The sequence below is a fragment of the Rhea pennata genome, chromosome 17 (genome assembly GCF_028389875.1).
Source record: "Rhea pennata isolate bPtePen1 chromosome 17, bPtePen1.pri, whole genome shotgun sequence".
Taxonomy (NCBI): domain Eukaryota; kingdom Metazoa; phylum Chordata; class Aves; order Rheiformes; family Rheidae; genus Rhea; species Rhea pennata.
In genome coordinates, this window is record NC_084679.1 from 6,048,072 (window position 1) to 6,071,501 (window position 23,430).

Here is a 23,430-nt window from a genome sequence, read left to right on the forward strand (position 1 = left end):
CTAATTTACATTACATGGTAGACACATTTTCTCATTCAAAATGATGAAAATAGTTTCAGTTTCTTGTTCTCAGCTCTGTGCTAAAAGTCTTCCTTAATTCTCATTTTTTCCACCTGGAAGTCTCTGGGACAGAGCTTGGTACAGCCAGCTGCTCACATCTCCTGTTATTGCTACTGAATTAAACTTGAATGACATTTGGTTTTATTGGATATCTAGCATAGATACGGCATTTTGCAAAGCAACATTTATTTGAAATACGCAACAGATCACACAGAAATTATGCAGTTGTCCAATACACACAGCAAAGAGATCACAGCATTAGCTGTGACGCTTTGGGGTACAGGCCGGAATAGCACCACAATTCTGGAAAAATTGTGGCCACGGGTAGGTGCTCAGCTGCCACAGACCTTCCAAGGAGCTTCCGTTTCATCAGCTGCTGTCCTGTGCTGGGGTTAACCCAGAAAACCAGCTGGTGTGCGGTTGGGCAATTTACTCTGCTAAGACAGAAGGACGGAAAATAAGTATCTCCTTCACCAGAGAGGAGATATTTGCATCCTTCCGGAACCGTGGCCACTGCTGATGCACCTTCTCCTTTTTTACTGGCAGCATATAATCACCATCACAAAAAAATTCCATGAGATGTTCATGCATTGAACAATGAACATTGTAAATCCACCTAAATTACCACCTATCATGATTTTTTGCTAATATCATTTATTTCATTTGCACAAAAACTGCTTACATTCCTCCTTTGGGAAAAGCTTCTTTACATTACTGTGGAGAGGCATCATCACTCTGTAAGTGTCCATGAAATAGCTTGTTCCTATTCAGGCTGCCTGGATAAGTTAATCCTTTGTCCTTCTATTGAATTTGCAGCCACAGTATCAAGGCCTAGAAATACTTAGCAACAAATATCCTGGGTCTTAGTCTAAATTCCTCTTAAACTCTGCTACTGGATAATGATCTGACAACACCATTCCATATTTCACTTCTAACTCGGACAAACCCAGCTATGCATAGGCAAATTCTGTTTCACCTTAATCTGGTGAAAATACTAGTACTATGTATTTTTTTTCTTCAAATCACAGGCCATTCATTGGTAAAAATCCATACACTGTAAGGGACCATCTGGATAATGCAAAGTGATCTTTCGGATAACAGCTGAAGTCAAAGACCTCTCTTCTTTTCCCCAGCCAGTAGTTCCTTCCTCAGACTCACCAGTTTTGTTTGAGCTGTAGCAGCAGACAAGGCCTGTAACCCTTTCTCTACACATTATAATCAATCATTTGATTGGGTAATTTTACCAATAGGTCACTTCTGCTCTTTTTTGCCCCATCTCAACTGATAGGAGGGAGGAGCAGCAATATCACCTCTTACATGTCTCTTCATGCCCTCATATTTACATCCTCTAAGAGCAATGAAGTTCCTTTGAATCTATCCTATCTGTTGCTTTACAAACCACTAGAATTTAAAGATTTTAGAGACTTAAAACACGATCTGGTTGTAGCAGAGGTCCCTGATGGCTTCTGCACAATGTTAGCTGGATAATCTGCTCTGCAATCAGACCAGGTTGCATGTCACAAGTGCTGTCTTTTGAATAGCTATGTGAAAAAGAGAGCCTACGCAAATACTAGAGTGACACGTAAGGTCCTTTCAGGACTGGAAAAACTCCAATACAGTTAAAGGCCAGGATTCAGAGATTAAATTTGCCATGCTGTTCATGTTTTTCACCCTTAACAGTGGTGGCTTCAATGCTTTTCAGCTGAAGCAGAAATTCTGCAGTAGACCTGGGTGCATACATACGTACGCATGGGCAGATGCTTGCACATATAGCACAATGGAAGCTTACAAAAACAATATTGCATATAGGTTATTCACTATCAAGAAAACGTTAACAAAGTAAGAATATTTTGCTGTTTCACACTATAAAAAAGAAAAGGCAGTAGTTATCTTCTAAAGAAAAACTGGAGACTTCCTCCAGTGCTGCCTTTGTCCTGCTCAGCAGGAGCTGCCACATGTCTATCTCCTGGGAAGAGCCCCAGGCAGCGTTAAGGTGTTTGGGGAGAACCAGTGAAATCCCCACTGAGGACTCCTGGCAGCCCGCAAGGGCATCAGTACTCCAAGATGTCCAAGCTTCAGGAAATTAAATAAATAAGAGTAATAACGCGTGAGAGGGTCTGTTGATGCTCTGTAATTTGTTGCTTGTAAGTTGTATAACAGCCCTGTAGCACACGAGAACAGTATAGCTGCAGTGTGTTGCCACTACCTGCCAAGCACGCAGTCCCACCCGTGCTGCGCGATACTGCGCTGCTCCAGCGTACCCGCCGAGGGACATTTACTCCCTTCCGGAAGGCCGCGAGAGAGGCATTATTTCCTTGCCTGACAAGGTCATTGCAGTAGCTCTCAGCATAGAAAAGTATTTTACCTGCAACATTTACCAGACCTACATTTTTGTTCCTTCCTAGCAGTTGCTTTTTCCCTATAGCAGAAAGACAGGCACCAGTTAGCAGCCACCCGAAAGGGAGTTAGTCGTGTGTACTTCATGGGGGGACGAACGCAGAACATGGGTACTACAATTCTGACCAGAAAAACAAATAGACAAAAAAAACCCCTTAGACATGCTGTAGCCAGTGGAAAGATAGGCAAGCAGTGAGGCTTTAGAAGCAGATAGTACAACTACTCTGAAATTACAGCAGATTAAAATCTGGTTGAAACCCAATTTCTGTTAGAGAAAGCAGATTAATAGAAATGGAAATATTCATGAAAGTGATATGACTCCAGCAGGCTGCTACAGAGTTTTTACCTGCTGTTACCTTTTAAAAACATGAACTATGGTTGCTTTTTGAAGAAAATACCTTATTTTTCTTTTTAAATTGGTATTTGATATTTATTTTTAGCATTTTTGTAATATGATATAGTAGATCATAAAATAAAAAGCCAAAAAGCAAATACATGTTTTCCTTTTTGTTCCAGAAAATTAATTTTAGAAACAGTCATTAGAGGAAGTTTGGTGTTCAGTTTTCATCTCAATTTTTAAAAAGAAACATTTTAAAAAATTTCAGAGACCTATAATACAACTATCATGGTTATTGCTAGCTCTCCTTCTAACTGATCACAGTTCACAGAAATACAGGTGCTTTGAAGTCAGATTTAAGACTCTACATTTTCAATGTAAAAACAACTAAAGGTTTTCACCTTAGAAAGATAGAAAAGGCTTTTAATGTTTATATTTAAACCAATTTTCAAATGTAATAGAAATCTCCATGAGTGTCTGAGATACATCCCTTTAAAGTCATTAGTATACAGAGAGCTAGAGAGGTGTCTGTGAACATTTACTGTCTTTGAGGAATTCAGATTGCCTGTCTTGAAATTAGTCACTCAGAAAGCAATCTGAACCTCAGGCAGATTGACTCAGAAAAGGAAAACCTGATACTACAAGGAGAGAGCGGGTAGCCTGCTAGTGCTTTTCCTCTACCAAATGAGGAAATAACCGTCCCTGAGCGATTATCCAAGAGTTGTGGTTATTCGGTCTATATCGTATATTTCTAAAGGAAAAAGCAACGCACTTCCTCTAGAAAATCCATATAAAACCTCCCTAATTCCTTACTAGCTTATATGTCCTAAATTACTTATACCTGTGGAGTCAAATTTGACTTACTCTGGTATGAAACATATATCCAAGTCCTGCAAGGCTGCATTTGCAGAGATTTGTGTATCTCTTTGTACTGTTTTAATAAAGGAGCCCTAAAACGTCTAGGTAACAAGTCAGAGATTTTGGGTTTTGAAGTGTGTAACTGGCAGAGGAGCAGACTCTCCAGTCTACTTTGTCTCAAGTTGGAGTAGGAGAGGTACCTGCTCCAGAGAGCAGTACGTGCCTTCCTTAAGGGAGGGCGCTGAGCATCTCTAGTGCCCAGCACCGTTGTTGACTGTGGTGCATTCGTGACACTCGTAACGGGGAGCAACGAACTTGCTACTCTCACGAAGCATCTCCTCTTTCGGAGGCAAGGCATGTGAACCTTTCTGAGCTCGGGCACCGATGTTCATTCACGGGCTGAACACCCTGCACAAGGCAGCCTCAGTCCCAGAACCCCGGAGCGTGAGGCTTGCCTCTAGCTGTAAGAGAACTAACATTACTCGTTGGTAAGGATAGAAGAATGAAATCAGCTCTGCACACTGCTCTTCCACACTATCATCAGCTACACAATCTTAGTTTATGCTGTGGGTACACAGACTCTGGCAAACTTGGAAAGACAACTAGACAGTCTCACTCACACATCTACTCTCAGCTTGCCACAGTACGCTCTGATATTCTTGACTGTTCTTTTCTGGATTATATTGCTTCTTATAGCGAGCTTCCCATTGTAATAGCTCAATGTCTGGAAAGCAACCAAGCGATGAAAAGCAATGCAGTATTGCAAGTTACTTCCAGAAAAAAAAATAATCCCCCCAAACCCAACAATAAAATCCCCCACCCTCAGGAATTTCTCATTTTCAGAAATTATGTTTTTGATATTTTAAATAATAGGATGTTTGTGGCTCCTAAGTATAAAATAGAACTGGGCTCACAACAAGCCAGGGGGAGATGTTTACACATATAAATCCTACTTAGATGTCTAAGTCATGTTCACTTCCTATAAATACCTTTGCGGATTTGGGCTTTACTAATCTTAACATGAGTTCAGTGAGAGATTAGGAGCACTGCAAACTCCTGCTCAGGAGATAGAAATTATCTCCTCCTTGTATGAGCCACACAAAGGTGGCTTATAGGTCCACCACTTTATTCTTTTTTACAAAAGGTTCTCAGAGAAGAGCTTCAAGAAAAGGTCTTTCTCACCCAAAGAGAGATGATTCATACAACATTAGACTGATCAGTAAGAAGAAAGAAGTGAACCAACCTGCAATGCAGTCTTAATTTCTATAAGGCAGCAGCTGAAGAAATGTTAGGTAATTTATATATGAGAATGCAGCTTCCCTTACCAAGAGCAGAAAAAAACAAAAATAAGGTACCAAAGAAATACAGAAAAGCCTTACCTCAATGTGAACTGATCTTCTGTTGAATTTTTAGCAATAGATACAACAAAAGTCAAAATGTCACCTTGCTTGACAGTCTTTGGTGTATATTGAATGGCAATGTTGTTATCCAACCTCATTTCATTTAAGGAAGGACCAGCATGTGTCTGGTAAAGGAAAACACTTCCAATTCTCTGCAAGGGAGGTCCTGTCTCATCAATGTCATTGCGCCCTGGTCGGATCCCATTACTTTTCCTCACGTCCTCCTTCGTGCATTCCCCTCTCTCATCTCCTGGCTGTATGGAATAGTAAAGCTCTACAGGGCTCCCTTCAGACTGATCCATTAGTTTCTTGCGGCCAGCAACAACCGTCGGGGGGTTAAACCAGCTTGGCAGGAGTTCCAGCTCTGCCACACACAACCCCAGGTCCCCTTGCAGCCTGCAGCTGCCTCTGACTTCCCGTGTCTCTCGAAAGGCAAACACCCGCAGGCAGGGCAGCCGCTCCGTGGTGCTATAGTCATCCCAGTCCCTGCCCACAATGTAGAACAGGATCTGGACTTTGGGCTTGCTGGGATAAATCTTGTTACTCATTATGAAGGCTTTAAGTTTCCAGTTGAAGGAGAATTTATTAGTAGATCCAAATGGATCTGAAGACAACATTAAGTCCTGGGGCACTACTTGTTCAATGGAAAAAGGTCCATAGCTGGCATTTAACACAGGTGGCCTCTTAGATTTGTAGATCAGAAAGGATTCCACTCGGGACTGCAAGCTGGAATTCCTCATAATATCCTGATTGGCTTCCTTGAGAAAGAAGGAAATATCTGCATTGTGGATACGATAGCTCACTGGCAAGTAAGTTGGCAGTAAAGAAAATCTTTGTATGCTCTCCAGGATCCCACGACTCTCAGTCACTGTTAAAAAGAAAGGAGAATTTAGAAGAACAAATGTATAAAACATTCCATATTAGGTTGCAATCAGATCCCTCACCATTTTAAAGATAACATAGATCTGGTAGAAACCTGGAGAATAAGCAGAATTATTAGCTCTACTGACCAGACTTTAGGTTTCACTGCGATGTCTTTGGCCAGTTTCCTAAGAATCTGAGTTTAAAGGTAAACTGCAGCATGCCTTAGAAAAACGTAATCGCTGATCGTCCCAACAAATCTGTCACAACTCTTATAAAGTGGTTGCAGTGCCCAGTGCCACCCCCTCTCTGCTGCGCTTTGCTTCCCATCATATCTGCCACCTCCCACAGGCGATCCTCATACCAGCTTACTGGTCAACCCAGCAAACTACCCTTCGGTACAAGAGCTAAGTACTTCCCAGAGGCTCCAAATGACCAATTCAGATCACCTGAGACTTTCAGATAATGTTTATGAATAAGGATGAATATTACTCTCTCATATATTGGCAGCTAAAAGCTTTATAAAATTAAACTTTTTTAAAAAAATCCACGATTTACCAGCTTTAATATTGAAGTGTCATAAGATATTAAAAATAATAAATTTTCTCTATGTTTGCCTGCACAGTTTCAATCTTACAGTTCACATTCCTAAGGAATTTTCTACAATATTGAGCCTTAAAAACTTGCTGAGAAAAAAACAAAACAAAGCCAACTGAGATTCCTTTGAATTTACATGACTCACAAAGCTGCTGTCTCATAAAGCAGTGGAAGACTCACCATAAAATCTGAAGAGCTGGCAACACTTCTCTCTGGATACGACACTTTTAGATAGCTCATATTAATCCTAGATTTACCTGATGCTCCTTATTCACTCATGTAGTGATGCAACTTCCCTGCATTAACGGGGGTCTGACAGTGGTGCAGGTGGTCTTAGTAAAAATAACAAGACTCATCAACCCTTGCAGATGCAGCCTAGATAGATGGTGTTCAGAGTAGTTAGCTCGAATAACAACAGGTTATGTCATGTTCTGCATGGCAGCTGGATAAAAGCTAGCTTGTATAGGTTTACCCATGCCAAAAGCTGCATCTCCGCTTGCAACACAGATTTATTATGGGAGAGCCGAGTTACCCAACCAGCATCTGCAACACCAGACCGCTGCAGAGACAACATTAAAAAATGAAATCTGATTGTTACAGCAAGCTGCACCTACACAGGAAACCAAAATAATGATTTCACAAGAAATACTGCTCATGAACCACTTATATTTCACTTCAGCCTTATTTTCAGGGCTGTCAAGCAATACATGGACTTGAAGCTGTTTCCTGCACAAGCTGAATTTCACTTTAAAAAGTTAGCCCAACAACCATTCACATCAAAGCTCCTTCAAACCACTCCAGTACTAGAGGATTTCAAAAAGAACTTTATTTGCATCCTATCTGTGATCCCTTCCATCTCACTTCTTCTGTGAAAAACTTTTTTCTGTAAATAACTGTTAGGACTTGCACCACTGTTGTTGCCTAACCCTATGTTGTTCCTTAATACAACCGTGCTGTGCTGTACTGGTGTGGTACACCACTGGACATTGGAAAAACATTTTCCATGACCTAAATGGCTCTTACTGCCAGATATCTCTTAACTGTGCCGTTAAGCAATTCCCTGAGGCAGGTTATTGTATTAAGGAATAAGCTCTCCATCCTTTTTAGGAACTGTCAGTCCAAAAGAGTAAAGACATACACTGTTAAACAGCAATACCAGAAACAAATGCAGTAGGATATTTTCTATTTGAATATCTGACCTTCATACCTATCGTTAGGCACCCAAATTGTATAATAAATTGCCTATTTTTCCATAGGAACTTCAAATCCTTATATTTAATTCAGAAAGGTTACAAAGTGTTACCACAGATGACATCCAATGCAAATCCAGTTTCCCAAGCTGTACTGCACAAATGCTTTATTAGTCCTTATTTTGTTTGACATCTGACCTATCACCTAGACAATATCTATTGCCTAGAAAAGTACTGCGGTTGCCTGAGCTGGCATTAGTTACTCCTAACCACAGAACTACCATACACGTGCTACCACCATGCCAGAATGGGCTTGGTATCTTCAAAAACTATGGGAAGGTATTAGTTCCTAAAAAATCTGATTTCAGACCAGAAACTTGCCAGAAACAACCTGGAAAATGCCTCTCATAGCAGCAATCGTCTATCTACCCATGGGCAGCATGACTTGAAATGATCATTTGCCTTTTGCAGGCAGTGAAGTGAAAGGCACCCTCACCGATGCCACCCATGTGTCATTCTCTCCTCCATCTTGACAAGCTAAAATTTCTTATCCCTCCAGTAAGCAGGTAAAATAAAGCTTTAAATTAAAAAGTTGAATTAATGTCAGGTCTTCAACACTGCCTGAAAGTAAAAATAAATTTCACTCCAAGAACCAGGAAATGGCACAACCCAGCATCATCATACGAGACCCTAGAGAGCAGTAGCAATACAAGGCTGAAGCGATCCCAGTGATCCTTCTGTGATCCTTGGAGGAGGAACAGTCAGCTGAAGGGTAGGAGCACTAGTTCTTGTTTGAATTTAGAGGCAGTCATGCCCAAGAGTCTTCTGCTTGTTTTTACCCAGAGTAAACTGCAGAGATTCTTAGGATGCAAAAAACACCTTTAGCTCTAGCCTTATTATCTTTCTGCATTCAGCTCTCTCCCTCCCTCCCTTCTTCTCTCCAGATATTCGCTTGGAGCAGATGAAGTTTTCACAGACCCCTTTCTAGATAACCCCACAACAAAGGTCTCCAACAACTCTAAATGGTTTTGCTAGCACTTAGAGAGTTGCAGGGATACATCTCTCACATCTCTCCTATCCAGCCCTAAGGCAAAATCTGTTCTGCTGTTGTACTCTTCAGATCATCCAGCCCATAACATCGTTCCTCCATCTAATGTCCCATTTATAAATTCCACACTCATTTTGTCCTCCTCCCAACAGCTTGGCAAAGCATCATTAAACACAGTGAGACATCAAGGAGGCAACTTAGAGTAAAAAGCTCAGGGTATTCAAATTTTTATTTCCCTTATTTTGATTGCAGCTTGCTCCCTTGCATTCTACGGGGAGAAGTACATTATTTTTATATTAAAACTAACAGAGTGTTTCGCCTCATAATTTTTTAATCATTTATTTTAGTGCTTAATTATCTAAGGGATTAAAAAATCTTCCTTCTGTATTCCTCATCTCCACAGGACAATACTTCCTCAGAGTTTGTAAATCAATGATTCTTTGAACTAAAAAAAGGAAAGTGAGCTGCCTATTAAGAAAAAAAAAGGGGGGGGGGAAGAAAAAAAAGGAAGCCTCACTAGATACAGTAGGGTCCATTGGTTTTTAAATTGTTGGGCAATGGCAAACTGGTCTGCTCAGTGTCATGCTTCTCCCTACTAGCAAGCTGTTGATGTGCACTGAATATGAATTGGCTGGTGCTGAAAGCTGACAGCAGCTTTCCAAACAGCCAAAGGCCAAAAATTCAAACAGTTTTACACTTTATCTGGGGAGAGTTATAATCAGTACAAACAAGAAAAATTTCAAGAACTACACTGAGCTCTGCAGTACCATCTGGATTTTGACTGTGAAAGTTTATTAAGGATTCTGAAGGATAGGAAATCAAAACCAAAACCAACTATCAGCATCCTTAATTGCAACCATAACTATTTTCGTTAAAATTATCCATGTTTTTACAAAGCAAAAAAATGCAAGAGATTGCAATTTTATATGTTAGTAAAACCACATGAAAGTGGAGGTTTTAAATTTTCAGTCACTCCATCTACTCTAAATATTACCTCAAATCCATAACGCATTATAATCAAAATTCTGCTGGAATAATTCACTTGAATAAACAACACAATAATCTCCCAGTGAATCTCTCAGTTTTAATTAATGTCAAACAAAACAAAGAGTGATTGAAGTGTGATCAAGGAAACAACATGAAGACAAATAAAAATATACGGTTATATTTGGGAACTGCAGCTCATCTTTGCTATATCACTATATCTCACAGCTTATCTACATAGGGAACTTGGTAAGATAACCAAGTGCAAGTGAACAGCACATTAGCTAGACTTACTAGTTTGCTGTTTGAATTTATGTCAGAGTATGTTATATTTTGTGGCAAATACCAGATTAAAACAAACTTTGAATTCAATCTGTCCATACTCCGATAGATTCCTGTGATCTATATGAAATTTGAATTGATTAGTTGTGACAAGCTGTAAAATCAATGTAACTCAAGCAGAGACACAGCAGAGGAAAAACAGACTCTTACAGAGGACCACAGCAAACTCTGCCCTCCTGTATCCAGAGGGATCGACCCTCATTCCCGAGCACACTCCTTAGACACCCCAAAACGAACAGGCAAGACAGTCTGCTGCAACCACGGAGCTGTGTCTCAGCACTGTGGTTTCAGGCAGAGATCCCTATGTTTGAAGCCAACCAATAAAATCTGATTCTGATGCTGTGCTTATGCCAGGAGCTATTATTTCTCAATCCCTTAAAACTACGCCTGTATTTGATCTCATGCTGTGAATGGTTTGTTGAGGATTTCAATCAGTGGCCACCTGGGAAGAGATGCTGTAGTAACGTGGTTTTCTTTCCTTTTTTACTAAATCTTTCCCTGACTGACACTGTTTAAAAAATACTTGTCAGTGATGAGAGAAGCAAATTCTTTGCAGGTCAATGAATCTGAAAAAAAAAAAAAAAAAAAAACTCAAGAAAGAGGCAGCATATTCAGTCTCATCCTGTACAGCCAAAGCTTATGCGTATGACATATGCGTGGACATGACACAGTAAACATGCTGCATTTACCTTCCAAAAGGTCAGACTTCTTCCCTCATTAGACTATTAGTTTTGTACTGTGGTCTGGCTAAAAATCTTATATTCCTTTAATATCATGTAACAGCAGCTCTCAGTCAATGACAAAACACTCTTTATGGCTGAGTTTTACTGCAAAGTTATTGACCATGGCTTCATAAAATTGAAGAAACCTACCAGACTGCTGAGTTCATTCTGTATTGCCAGATTCTTGGGACTTCATTGCCCTAATAGTTGCTTTATTTTTTAAAACTGTCAGCATCCTTGGTTCAGGAGAAATAAAACACTCTTCCAATCAATTATATAATACTAGTATTTACAAAAAACAACAAAAAAAATCCTTTTTCTTGTGGATTGAAGGGAACAACATTGTGAAACTGGTGATACAAAGGTGCAGTTTGCTACCATGTCTTTCTTGAGAAATAGGTGATTTTCTTCAATCAGTCTACTCTGAAATTATACTTTTTTTTAGTAAAGTTCAGCTTTAGCTATTGTCTTTCAATCTTCTGAACACCGTTGCTGTTCTGGGTTTGTTGTGCATTGGGATTTTTAAGACAAAATCCTTAGGGAAAGAAACAGATAGTGTGATCTATTTCCAGATCTGGAAACTAATGTCACATCGATGTCTGCTCCAATAAAATTTCATGCTCAATTTTGCAACCTTAAAACATTTTAGATGAAAATTGGGCAAAGAATGGATTTTAAGTGGATTCAATTCTACTAACACTCAAGCTACCCAATTTAAAGCTAAGGCATGTACACGGTGAATACCAGCTGCAGGTGCATCTCAACCAGTCCCTAACAGAGGAGTCATCTACTCGGCCACTGGATGTCACTTGGTGGGGACACAGTCACACAGTAAGGCAGGATCATTTCTGCCTTCCAGGACTTGCTGGTTGTTGCCGTGTTCCTTCCTTTGGTTCAGCCATCTTTCTCTGCAGTCCTTAAATAGGAATAGCTAAAACTGGACCATTCCGAGGATGACTTACTTCATTCCCCACTCTGTCTATTCCGTGGCAGCTTATTTTTTCTTTAAAAAAAATTAGTTCTGTATTGCCAAGGTTTTGATTAAGTATTACACTGTACTGAGAAGGCTTCATGACACAGCAACAGACCGATGGGAGGTATCGAGCTCAGACAAGAGGGAAGGCGATAAGGACCACAGTGCAGCACAGCGCAGGCTGTGCAGAACAGGGAGAGGCAGCAAATGAAACCCACAAGAAACACTATGGCATATGGTAAAATCCTGCAATCTCGCCCAAGATCTTACTGCATTTCCTTGGAAGCCTTTTTCACACAGCAGCGCATCTGAACTATGCAGTAACAGAGTGAAGAGACTTTCAATGACTTGGTGCCCCACACACATCTCAATCTATTCAACAGATGTCAGCACTGAAAATTGTATCCTGGAGTTATTCTCTGTCAAGAAATTAAACAAAAACTGCAAGAATCATTTTCCGTGGGGTGATATTACATTATATGCACACATGCATCCAAAACGAACTGCCTGGTTTCTGTCTGGTGATGCTGTCTTTCCTTCCTAGTTAACATCTCATTTTAACATGGATTCTGGGCATTTAATTGTATTATTAAGTCTTTGCTACCTTTCCAACTAGAAGCCTTAACTGAAATCAGACTTCATCAGAAGCAGGAGTATTTGTCTGAAAGAATATACAGTTCAAGGTAATGGACAAGGCTTTAAGGATTGGAAGTTGATGACAAAAAAGTGATGGGATTTACCAAAGGCCATGAAGCCAGTGTGCCCTCACAGCTAGGAACCAGTCCTAAGTCACTCCAAATCCTCTCCAAATTCAGTATTTAACATAACCATTTAAGAAAGCTTTTCAACAGCGAGTTTTTGACAAAACCTGGAAAGCTAGAGGGGTGAAGACTAAACTGACCAGATTTTCCTGTAGTCTTCAGACACTTTGTCAGATCAGCCCGAAAAGAAAACTCTAGTTCAACCTCTCTGCCCTGAATAAAGATAATAACAGCGGAAGCTGACCCATAACATCTCTAGTACAAAGATAACGTAATGCTGAGCTCCTGCTTACACTTCACAGGAACAGTGCAGCAGGTGATTTTTCCCGTCCTGAATATGGCCTATTTCTTACAACTGTTTTGCTGAAATGCTTGGATGCACCTCTTTACAGAGAGACTATTGCATGTTAAAATGTTCAGTGGGGACATTACTCTTTACACAGCTGTGTAACACACAATGCTGAAATAACAGTTGACCCGTTATTATCGCTGTTCACATGGGAGCACTGATTTCCCATCACTTCACCCCACCTGCTTGGAAAAGGATTATCCGTGTCCAACTCCCATACTATTAGTGAAACAAAAGCAAAAGGAACCCTGATCTTTCCTCCTAGTGTTGTCACAGCCTTAGGAAACAGTTTCCAGACAAGCTCATGCTCTCAGTAGCAAACACCATCAATTTAAAGGGCCCAAGTACCAACAGAACAGCGATAAGGCTAGATCAATGTGTCACAGCTTGGAAAACAAAAATTGAGCTCGGAAATCCAGGAGTCAGGCATTTATTTCTAGTGATTTAAAGAGAAAAACAGCTCCAAAGGCAAAAGTCACCCATTTCTTTTTTAAGTCCTTTCCTTATTAGGATTTCAGCCTGCTCTGCCTGCTTCAGTTTATAACGTTCTCTGCAACTGTTTCATCCTTGGGAAATTATCGTTCTTTTCCGAGAACCACCTTGTTCCTCCCTTCCGCAAGCTGTTACAACTCTTGTTCCAGTTCTGCATGTCTTTGTGGAGCTTGTAACAAAGCAGATTACTTCAACATCGAGGCCATAGATTACATAGAAGAGCTCCTTTGTAAAGAGGAGACTCCCCCATTTCTTGTAAGGGTGTTATAAAGAAGTTGGAGTATCGTTAGCGGGTGTGACATATATTAAGTGACAGGCACAAAGTAGATGCTGAATAAAGAAGTAGATTAAACTTTGTACAGATGCAGACAAATCTTTTTTACCATCACTTGCAAGAGAAACACATACTTGTAAACTGCTCTTTTTATGAAAACTGCCAAGCATTGCTAACACAAACAGAAAGAATTTTTAAACGCTGCAAGAAAAAGCAGCACACTGGCGCAGCAAAGTGCTTAATCTTAGTAAGAATATTCATGTGCTGAAAAGCAAGCATGTGGGTCAATGCTTTGCTCAAACAGGGCTGGAATCCTTTGCAAGAGGCAGCTCTGAAGAGGAGATGTTATAGTCTGGCCATCACACCACATCTTAATTACATTTGCTTCTGTATTATTAATCCTGTTAGATTACTCCTTTTGAGTGATCTTATAGGCAGGTTTGCAATTTCTGTATTTTATTAACTTCACAAAGAAGTTTCCATGATCTAAGTGAGGAAGGAAGAAAACTTCCTAAATGAAATACAGTATGAAATTAATTCCAGAAGAGGCTCCAAATACAACATTGAATCAGGAACAAAAAAATAAAAATGCAAAGCAATCCTCAGCTAAATTTACTCCATCTTCAGTCGTGTACAATTTGGCCTCACAGAATTGTCACTTTAGCATCAAAAACTCTGGTTCGTGCTCCTGATTTTATCCAAAGGGGTCAGTGAAGCTGGCTGATGGGTTTCACCAAGCTCTGTACCTCCTGTCACTATATCCCAGAGCAAACACACACTGTCAAGTCCGTTTGGCACGCTGAAGTGCCAAGACCACAATAATGTTATTTATCTCTTCAACGAGATGTTACCGGACCGCAGTGACTTGTGTTATATGGCCTTTCTACACAGTCTCTCGCATTAGGAAACTCCTAGTTCAACTTCACAGAAAAATTCAGAAATTACAGACAATCAAAAAATGATCTTTTAGAAAGGCAGCTCTTGTTACACCAGACAAAGCAATCACCACAACTAAAGCAGTCCTCAGCCTCAGCAGAGGACAGTATCCAATACTTCAAAAAGGGCAAATAAACTAAAACCTTATACGAATCTATCTGTTTCATAACCCTGTCTGTCAGGAACTCCTTGTAGACTGCCATAAGGGATGAGCCTGAAAGTTGAATCATCACATCAAAGGACTCGCATGCCCACATGTCTGGAATGAAAAGACACATCTGATCTTGGCATGCATAACTTTGCATGCATGACTCCAAGGATTATTAAAGGTCATAAACTGATCCAGCACTTTTCCTACTTTAACTCTATTATTTGACTTGATAGCTCATCCTTGATACATGCATCCCCAGTTACAGTATCCATCCAGTTACTCCAGTGACCTAAACGGGCCCATTGAAGCTATCAGTCAGATAGGCATTTTTGCCAACAGAACTGCAGTCTGACCATGCTATTTTCATTTTTTTGAAGTTTGAAGAAACTTTCACAACTTAATCATTGATTTCAGGACAGACTACATCACGTTATTTGTTAGAGGACAGATGAACAATCTAGAACTTATTTTGTTATTCACATTTACAGACATACAAAGAAATCATTTAAATAAAAAAGGACCACAGAGAAACACACACACTTTTATATTGCTGACAGATACAAAAATGATCAGAGAAAGATCGTATAACAAAGGAAAGTTCCCACCTGAAAGGCAGCAAAGTAATAATTACAGAAAAAGGTATTAAGATAAAAGGATATGACCCTCTTTCACACAAGATCTGATGTCAGCCTGAACATGTAAGTGCAAAGCAGGTGATGGGCATACGAAGTTTACAACAAGAAAAAAAATACCTAGTCATGTTAACAACTTATGTATAGGGAAAGAGTGGCTATGAAATTCTTCTGAGGCTCCAGATGCAAGACATTGATACACACGCAGAGGGCAGTCCCCAGTCCATCAAATCACACGATGCAAGGAGCAAAAGGAGCCCATGTTACTCCCTCGAGTGTGTCACCACTTAGAGCAAGCTGTGAGCTTTCATCACACCAACTCGCTGGGCCATCTTGCCAGCTCTTGGCCTTGTTTGTGATTTTGATATATTTATTTAATGAACCACAGAAATAGAATCTTTTTTAATGAAAATAATACTAGGCTACGAGCTGTATACCGATGGCTCAAGTAACCCTAACGGGAAAAGAACTAGGAGAGAGGAACTTTCTAGTGTTTTGGAAGATTCCTCACACTCCCCGTAGAGCTTCCAATAGCAATAGTTCCTGAGTCTCTCTTTAACCTTAACCTCCCACTGCAGGAAAAGAAAGAAATAATGATGGTTTCAAAGAATTAAAAAAAAAAAATAAAAATAAAACTTAGAAAGCTGAAATTCTTCCCAGAAGTATCTTGACTCAAAGTACTATTTGCAGTATAATAATGTTCAGGACCAACAAGAGGAAAGTAGGGCTGTGTCGCAGGGGAGTACAGAGTGCCAGCAGTCCAACATCAATTTTCAAATTCCTGATGACAGAGATAGGAATATAGGACTGCACATTGAACACACTTATACCACTTCAACAGACTCTTATTTCATCAGTCAGAAGTCTTAAAGTCAAACAGATTCTGCCTCAAAGGTCTGCAAAATTCCCTCCTCTTTTTTTGCAAAGATACCACTGACTTTGTAGCAGCTGTAATTCTGCTACTAAGATATTATTGATAGGAGGAAAAAAAATTTCTAAGCATTAAATTAAGACCTGACTCAGCATAAGCAATAGGCAAGTTTCTTCTGCTGGTCTTTTACGAGACAAGCCACTCCTATATAATGAAATCCAATTCCATTCAAAACCATGGACAACTCTCGCCTCGTTCAGGCTGGAACTGGGTCTTATAGGATCTGGGAGCAGAATGTGAACTGCCAAACAAAAGTGTTTGTGGCTGCTGATTAATCATTCACCTCCTTCAAAGTATGTTTTTTAAAATTCTTTTTTAATTTGTTAATCCATATCGTCCCTCTACATCTTGCTGTAGGCTCTGTGCCTAACATTGAATTTCTACAACCAACAACTACAACATTGATCTGCTATTGTAATGTTCACTAACAAGATAGAAATATTTTTCCTTTTTTTAAAATAAATCTTATTTAAGTAACGCCATCATGCTATTATATGGCAGTAAATTTCCAGGAATATGAATAAAACTAGCCATATTTCACAAAACTGTTTCATGCTCATTAAAAATACACAACATAAAAATATTTGTATATATTGCCAGGAGGAATCAAACATATTCTTAGGCATAAGTTTAGAAACTGAGGGGCAGCACAGAATATGTGCGAACATAGATAGAAGAGAGAATCTGGCTTTGGTACCAGGGAATATAGCCAGAGCTAATTAATCCTGCTTCTTGGGCATTTCTGTTCTTCACTACAGTCCATGATATAAACATACTATGTACATAAGTATGCTGAATCCATAGGATCCTCCTGTTTGGGAGATTCTGGAGATAAAAGTTTAATTCCTTTTCTGAAAAGCTGTTCTAAAACAGCATGCATCATTCCAAATTTGTCAGGAACTGCTAAGATAAGTGACCAACTTTCCCAAAAATAAAGCTGTACTTGTTAATGGAGATGGGTAAAAACCTTCTTAACATGATGTTGTTTAGCTGCTGAATTATATAAGGTCTTCACCCTTCACATCAAATTTTCTCCTTGCTACACGGTACATCTTCGACCCTGACACATTTCTTATTCTTTTCATCTTCTTGTCAATTGAGTAGGGAGCTAAATTCTTTCAGAAAAAGAATTTGCCTGAAAAAAGGCAGGCAGACATCAGAGAAACTAACCAGGCGTTTCTTCCAAGCCTGTTATTCCATTCATTAAATGACGTCAAACTTCTAGCAAGGCTGCATTATAGCATGCTTACAGATGCCTGGCTATCTCCAATAGCCTCAGGCATGGTCTCATGTCTCTGTATATATACACCAGAGAAGAAAATTCAATATGTATTTTTTTCTAAAGAAAGTTTGAAGAGGTAACTAAAGCAGCTGGATGTGCAGCCAAACTTCAGCTCTCCAGTGAGCCTCAGCTGCTTTGTCATCCCAAGTGGAATCCATGATAACCCACTCCTACCGTGCAGCTGAGCTGAAGAGATGATCCAGCCTAAAAGTTTGCTGCCAAGTGGCTCCTCACTCTTCTTCCATCTCCTTGCAACTGCAAAATTCTGCCCCCTCCCCTAGCCAAATCTGGTGGTCAGCTCCTCTTCAGGGAGCTAACTCAGGTCATCTAAATCAACAGGAATGATCTACTTTTTCCCTATTTCATTTGCTGTATTGCCTCGCTAAGAGGCTGGATGAAATGCAGAGAGAGTATTGAGAGGGGTATGAATGATGTGTCTGAGCCTGGCTGTCGGAGTATGGGACAATTCCAAGGTTGGAAGGGACCTCTGGAGATCATCTAGTCCAACCTCCCTGCTCAAGCAGGACCACATAGAGCATGGTAGACAGGGCTGCATCCAGGCGGGCCTTGAAGATCTCCAGAGAAGGAGACTCCACAGGCTCTCTGGGCAACCTGTCCCAGTGCTCTGATACTCTCACAGTAAAGAAATTCCTCCTCATATTCAGGCAGGACTTCCTGTGGTTCAGTTTTTGCCTGTTGCCTCTAGTCCTTTCACATGGGACTACTGAAAAGAGTTTAGCCTCATTCCCTTTACGCCCTCCCTTCAGATACTTATACACACTGATAAGATCTTCTCCAGGCTGAAGAGGCCCAGCTCTTGCAGCCATTACTCATAGGGCAGATGCTCCAGCCCTCTGATCATCTTTGTAGCCCTACACTGGACTCTCTCAAGCAGCTCCATATCTCGACCTACTGTTCCACAGGACTGCAAATGTTTGCGTTTAAGAACATCAATTTGCGATTTGACAGTTTATTCTGCAGTAAATATTTTGCCTCTTTAGATACATTTTACAGATACTTAGCATATTACTACATCTTTAAATCTATTCCTGTTTTTCAGGAAATAAAGCAGCTGTATAATTCTCTCAATTTTATCAAAAGTGTAGTAGACATAGTAGCTGAGTTATGATGATTGAAGTTTTTGATGATTGAAGATTTTATAGCTTCAAAACACTTCTGTACAGGCAATCTGCAAAGGGTATATATGGGTCTCATGGACTCATCTAAATGAATCTAATTGAATTCATTTAACCAAATCTAGGGGAAGTTCTTTGCTCGTGTACATCTCCACAGTCCTACTAAAAAAATGGAGTAGGACTCCATCTTTAAAATAGTCCTCTTCCCTTCTTTCTCTGCCAGTTTGAATCTAGTTTCTGTGCAAGGTGATATGGATACAGATGCTACAGTGTTTGACACTCCGTAAACACCTAAAAATAGAAAGATAAGCTACAACTTTTCTTTTCTGCCTGACAAAGCCTCCTATGTTTTCTTTAGCGCTTCCTTGGGAGTTTGTTCTGCCAATTTTAAGCCAGTTTCACATCTCCTTGCAGATTCTAAAGGTCATATTAAAATCTGCTTCAGCTAAATACCTTGTTTTCTTGAAGCCTGCCTAGAAATTGGAATGTTATACCTTGGCATCACAATCCAGTTCCTCCGAGGAGGATGCCATAAGACTTGGAGCCCAAGACTCTTGATATTTAATTGCAGGAAAGTTCCTCACAGAGATTGTGGAGGATGTTTGAAATTCAGCAGCAATGAAGACTACAGGGGAGCTGCACAAGCAGCACTGAGAGCTCAGATTATTTTCCCTACCCTGCAATTACCTTGGACACTTAAAAATACCTGCTACTTGGACATCAATAGTTTTGCATTCTAATCCCACTGAGAAGCTTTGAACAAAAGATTTCAGAAACACCAATGAAAAACATACAACAGAAAGCCTAGAAGCAACAATAATCCTGTATTTAAAACAAATTAAAGGTACATTTTCTGCCAAGCAGATCTTTACACTTATAAGGAGTACAAATTCAAGTTCCCATTGCAGCTAGCTCTCAGAACCTGGTTCTCAAGCAATCAAAACAATTATCCCCACCAGTTTTACAGTGTTCATTTGTACTTGTAAATCTATACACACATTTGAGAGAGTTTAATTAATTTTCAGTATCTACATTCGTGTGCAGTTAAGAGCAAATCCTAATGCAAACAAACTTATTAAGTTGTATATATCTGTACCAAATAGATTCTACAGTTGTATAATTGACTGACACTGTGCATCACTGCTTGTAAAATAACTGATTAAAAGATGAAGTTCTCTAACTGAATGCCTAGGGAATAAAGAGCAATATCTACTAGGTAAAGCAAGACAGACAGTAAGATTTGCTTAAAAACAGAAAACCAGCAGAAAGGTATTACCTGATTTAAGTTGCATTTGGAACATGTATTGGCCACTGGATTTTATTTAGTGGGGCTAATTTCTAAAACTGATGCTCCATTTGGTGTATTCCTCTCCAGAGCTGTGTGAATAATTGATTTTTCAGCCAGCTGGCTTAACTGATTAAAAAACAAAAACAATTCTCTAAGGTCAATCCAAAGTGAAATTCTTTTTTTTCCCCATCTGCATAAAAAAGAAGCTGAAAAGAATTCTAATAAAATCTCAAGTTAAATGTTAAAAAGAGTAAATTTTAAAAACAAAGCATGTTTGAAACTCTTATTCTTAACCTCCATCTTACTTTTTAAGTATTACTTTAACAGGAAAGCTACTCTGAGTCTTCCTTTTAATCCACAGGCTTCCTACTGAATTGGCATGTAAACGAGGAATTAATTTTTTTAAACCTAGTAAATGGGTAATAAACCCAGACCATTTAAAGCTTGACATCAGCCATTCAAATGAAAGCACTCTTGAGCAAGCTAGCTACCGCTCATTTTCTTATTTGGATATCAATCAAACAATTGGATAAATAGAATAAACAATTTAACAAATACTTCTGCACCTAGTTTCTATGATTCTACAAATCACTAACAGCTATTAATAGTTATATAACAAAGATAAGGATTAAAACTGTATTTGGAAGATTACAAACATACCATTAGGACAAAACAGAGAGGTAGTGATTACTTAAATAATCTAATTTTTATTACTATTCCTTGGTTTATAAATTAAGCTAAGCTTCTTTGTGTATCTATGCACACAGTCTACAAATGTTTAAGGCCCCTTCCCAGGCCACAGAAAAATGGTTCGAGTTGCTCAAACAAATCACAACAGTATACAACGATCCCCTGCCTGGCACTTTATGAAATATCCAGGAATAAATCACCCACGACAAACTACTGAAACTGAAAGAAAGCAAAAGTATTAAAACAACATATTGAAAGCGTCACATATAAAATTTAAGGCTTGAGGGCTTTAAATTGTATAAATATCAAGTAGTCCTAATGACACCACAACCATTGAAAGTGAAGAGCTTGGCATATCTTAAATAATTTTGAGACCTTACTGTGCAACCTGAAGAAGACAGATCACTTCATTGGTAAGATTTTCAGAAGGTGTATTTACAATAGATGGAGAAAGGATATCTCATCTACCACACAGAGTAGAAGAAATTTTCCCAATAAAACATTCACCTCATGAGAATTAGCAGAGCAAGCAAATACTGGGCTAAAAAGTTAGATAGTTAGCTTAGTTATATAGCTAGAATCTTTCAGGGTTTTCATAACCTCTCTGCTGCACATGCCTGCATTTCCCCTCTCAGCACAAAAGAGCTAAATCCTGTCTGGGACTTCAAGATGTTACCGCAATACAAACTAAAAAGTAAATAGTTTTACCAGGAGCTTTATGCCACAAGCAGCTCAGCATGTTTTTAATACTATTTTGCTGTCTGTTGTTTCTCTGAACCACTTGAAATTCACTATTACTTTGAATTGTAACTGTATCAGGGTTCACAGACCAATTCTAAGTAACAGGTTGATGGGACACTTATACGGGAATGCGCCGTCCCTTGTAATTTCTACCACCAGCACTCTCCTATCAAGCATGGAACAAATAACATCGAGAAGACTTTCCTGGTGTATGTATCTATGTATTTTATACATGGTGCAAAACCAAAGTTCTCTCTCTTGGGTTAATTGTAGATTTCAGTTCAGTGTATCAGCACAGTAGCAGTTCCGGTAGCTGTAGAAATGCTCCAAACGCAAGGGAACCCACAGGACATGGCCTCTATGTCTCCTGTAAAAAGCCTAAATCAAAACTGCCTAAAAGTCCAATCTACCCTGGCAGCAAGCAATACCAGAATCATTTCCTGCAAGATATGATTTTCCTCAGCACAAATATGATGATCAGAGACCATTATATTTACAAAGTATTTCAAAACTCTGAGCTGAATCCTTAGGAATGAAAAGCAGTAACACTTCTCCGACCACATGGAAAGAAGATTTGGAGTGTCGGACCTCCTGCAGCAGTGTTCTACTCCTTGCACTTTTTTTTTTTTAATCACTCCTGGCCAAAATAATTCAAACTATTCATACAGAATCAGAGTGTGCACTTAATTTCAGCTGTTTTTTTCTTGCTTGCTTAACAGAACACAATGTGATCCCTACTTAGAAATAGGCATTTTCAGTAACAAAGTAATTCCATAGCCAGAACAACTGAAGGCAGCATTATATCACCTTCCTTCCTAGATAAAAATACAGTCAGCTCCCACCCTTGTTCATGCAGAAACATCCCTTAGGGCCTATGCCCTCTGGTTTCTTTCAGTCTTTTTAAAGGTCATGGTCTGACATTTCCACAGTGTTAGAAGTCATTGTCTTCCCTTCTATGTGTGTATCTCTGCTTAAGCATCATTCCCTTCTAGTCACAAAGCCCAAGGCAACAAATTACTGCTTTGTAAGATGACTAGATACAGTAACTTCACTTGAAGACTGATTAAAATTAAGCCAAGGCAACTCAAGATTTATACCAAGTACGGAGGGGTCATGCATTAAAACCCAACAGCCAGCAGGAAACATGAAGTCAAAAAAAATGTACCCTTCCTTTTCCCCCCAACTTGAATTGTAAGTGATAAAAATGTCAGTCTCAATCATAAACTAATATAATTCAGCCCTCTTCTATAATGGCAAGCACTGTGTTATCATTTATCGTAAATTCAGGATTTAAACCTCTCCATGCTCTTCACTGTACCCTAACCAAAAAACGAAACAAAACAAAAACAAAACAAAAAAAAACCCAATAAACAACTCCCTTTTAGATAGGATTTTGCATAACATACCATTCTTTGAAGGGCATTGTAAGTGGTGAGGTCACCCAGTATTAGGAGCCGCTCTTCAAACAAAGATTGAGGAAGAAAGCCCAGGTTTAATTAGAACCCGCACCAGAGGATTGTTCTGCTAACGGCACGACTTCCCCAAACCCCACAGGTGCCCTAGACTCAACTAGTTTGGGAGGGCCTTCCATAAACTTTTATGCTCTTACATTGCTCAGGCTATCATGCCCTCCAGCGATGCCTTTCCTGGCACAACCTTTTGCCCAGAGCTACTCTACAGAAAACTAGGAGAAAATTCTCTGAAGCACCTACCTCCCACTGAAACACATAAATAGTACCACAGAGCAACAGGCCACAGCAACACAGAAAATCAGAGGATCTCCATACTAAATTCTTCTGAAGGAGTTTTAAAGTTTCACTAGGGAATAGTGAAGAGTTGCAGGGGGTTTGCTGTTTTTTCTGTATTTGCTTGAAGAAAAATTGCAGAAAGGTTTTTCTTTGGAAATTATTGCAGCTGTAATTAGAGAGGGTATCAAATATGTTGCCAATTAGCTTAATTGGTGAGCCAGTTGATTGAGACCTGAGTGGGAAAGGTGTT

The 23,430-nt window shown here is 39.5% G+C and overlaps 1 protein-coding gene across 1 annotated transcript in view; it reads right to left on the reverse strand.

The window, feature by feature from the left end:
* Positions 1 to 23,430, reverse strand: part of TMEM132D (transmembrane protein 132D) — a 261,108-nt gene that overhangs the window by 194,444 nt on the left and 43,234 nt on the right. Inside the window, exon 2 of the mRNA XM_062590102.1 lies at positions 5,032 to 5,920. Within this exon, the coding sequence (XP_062446086.1) occupies positions 5,032 to 5,920 (889 nt within the window). The remainder of the gene's footprint in view (positions 1 to 5,031; positions 5,921 to 23,430) is intronic.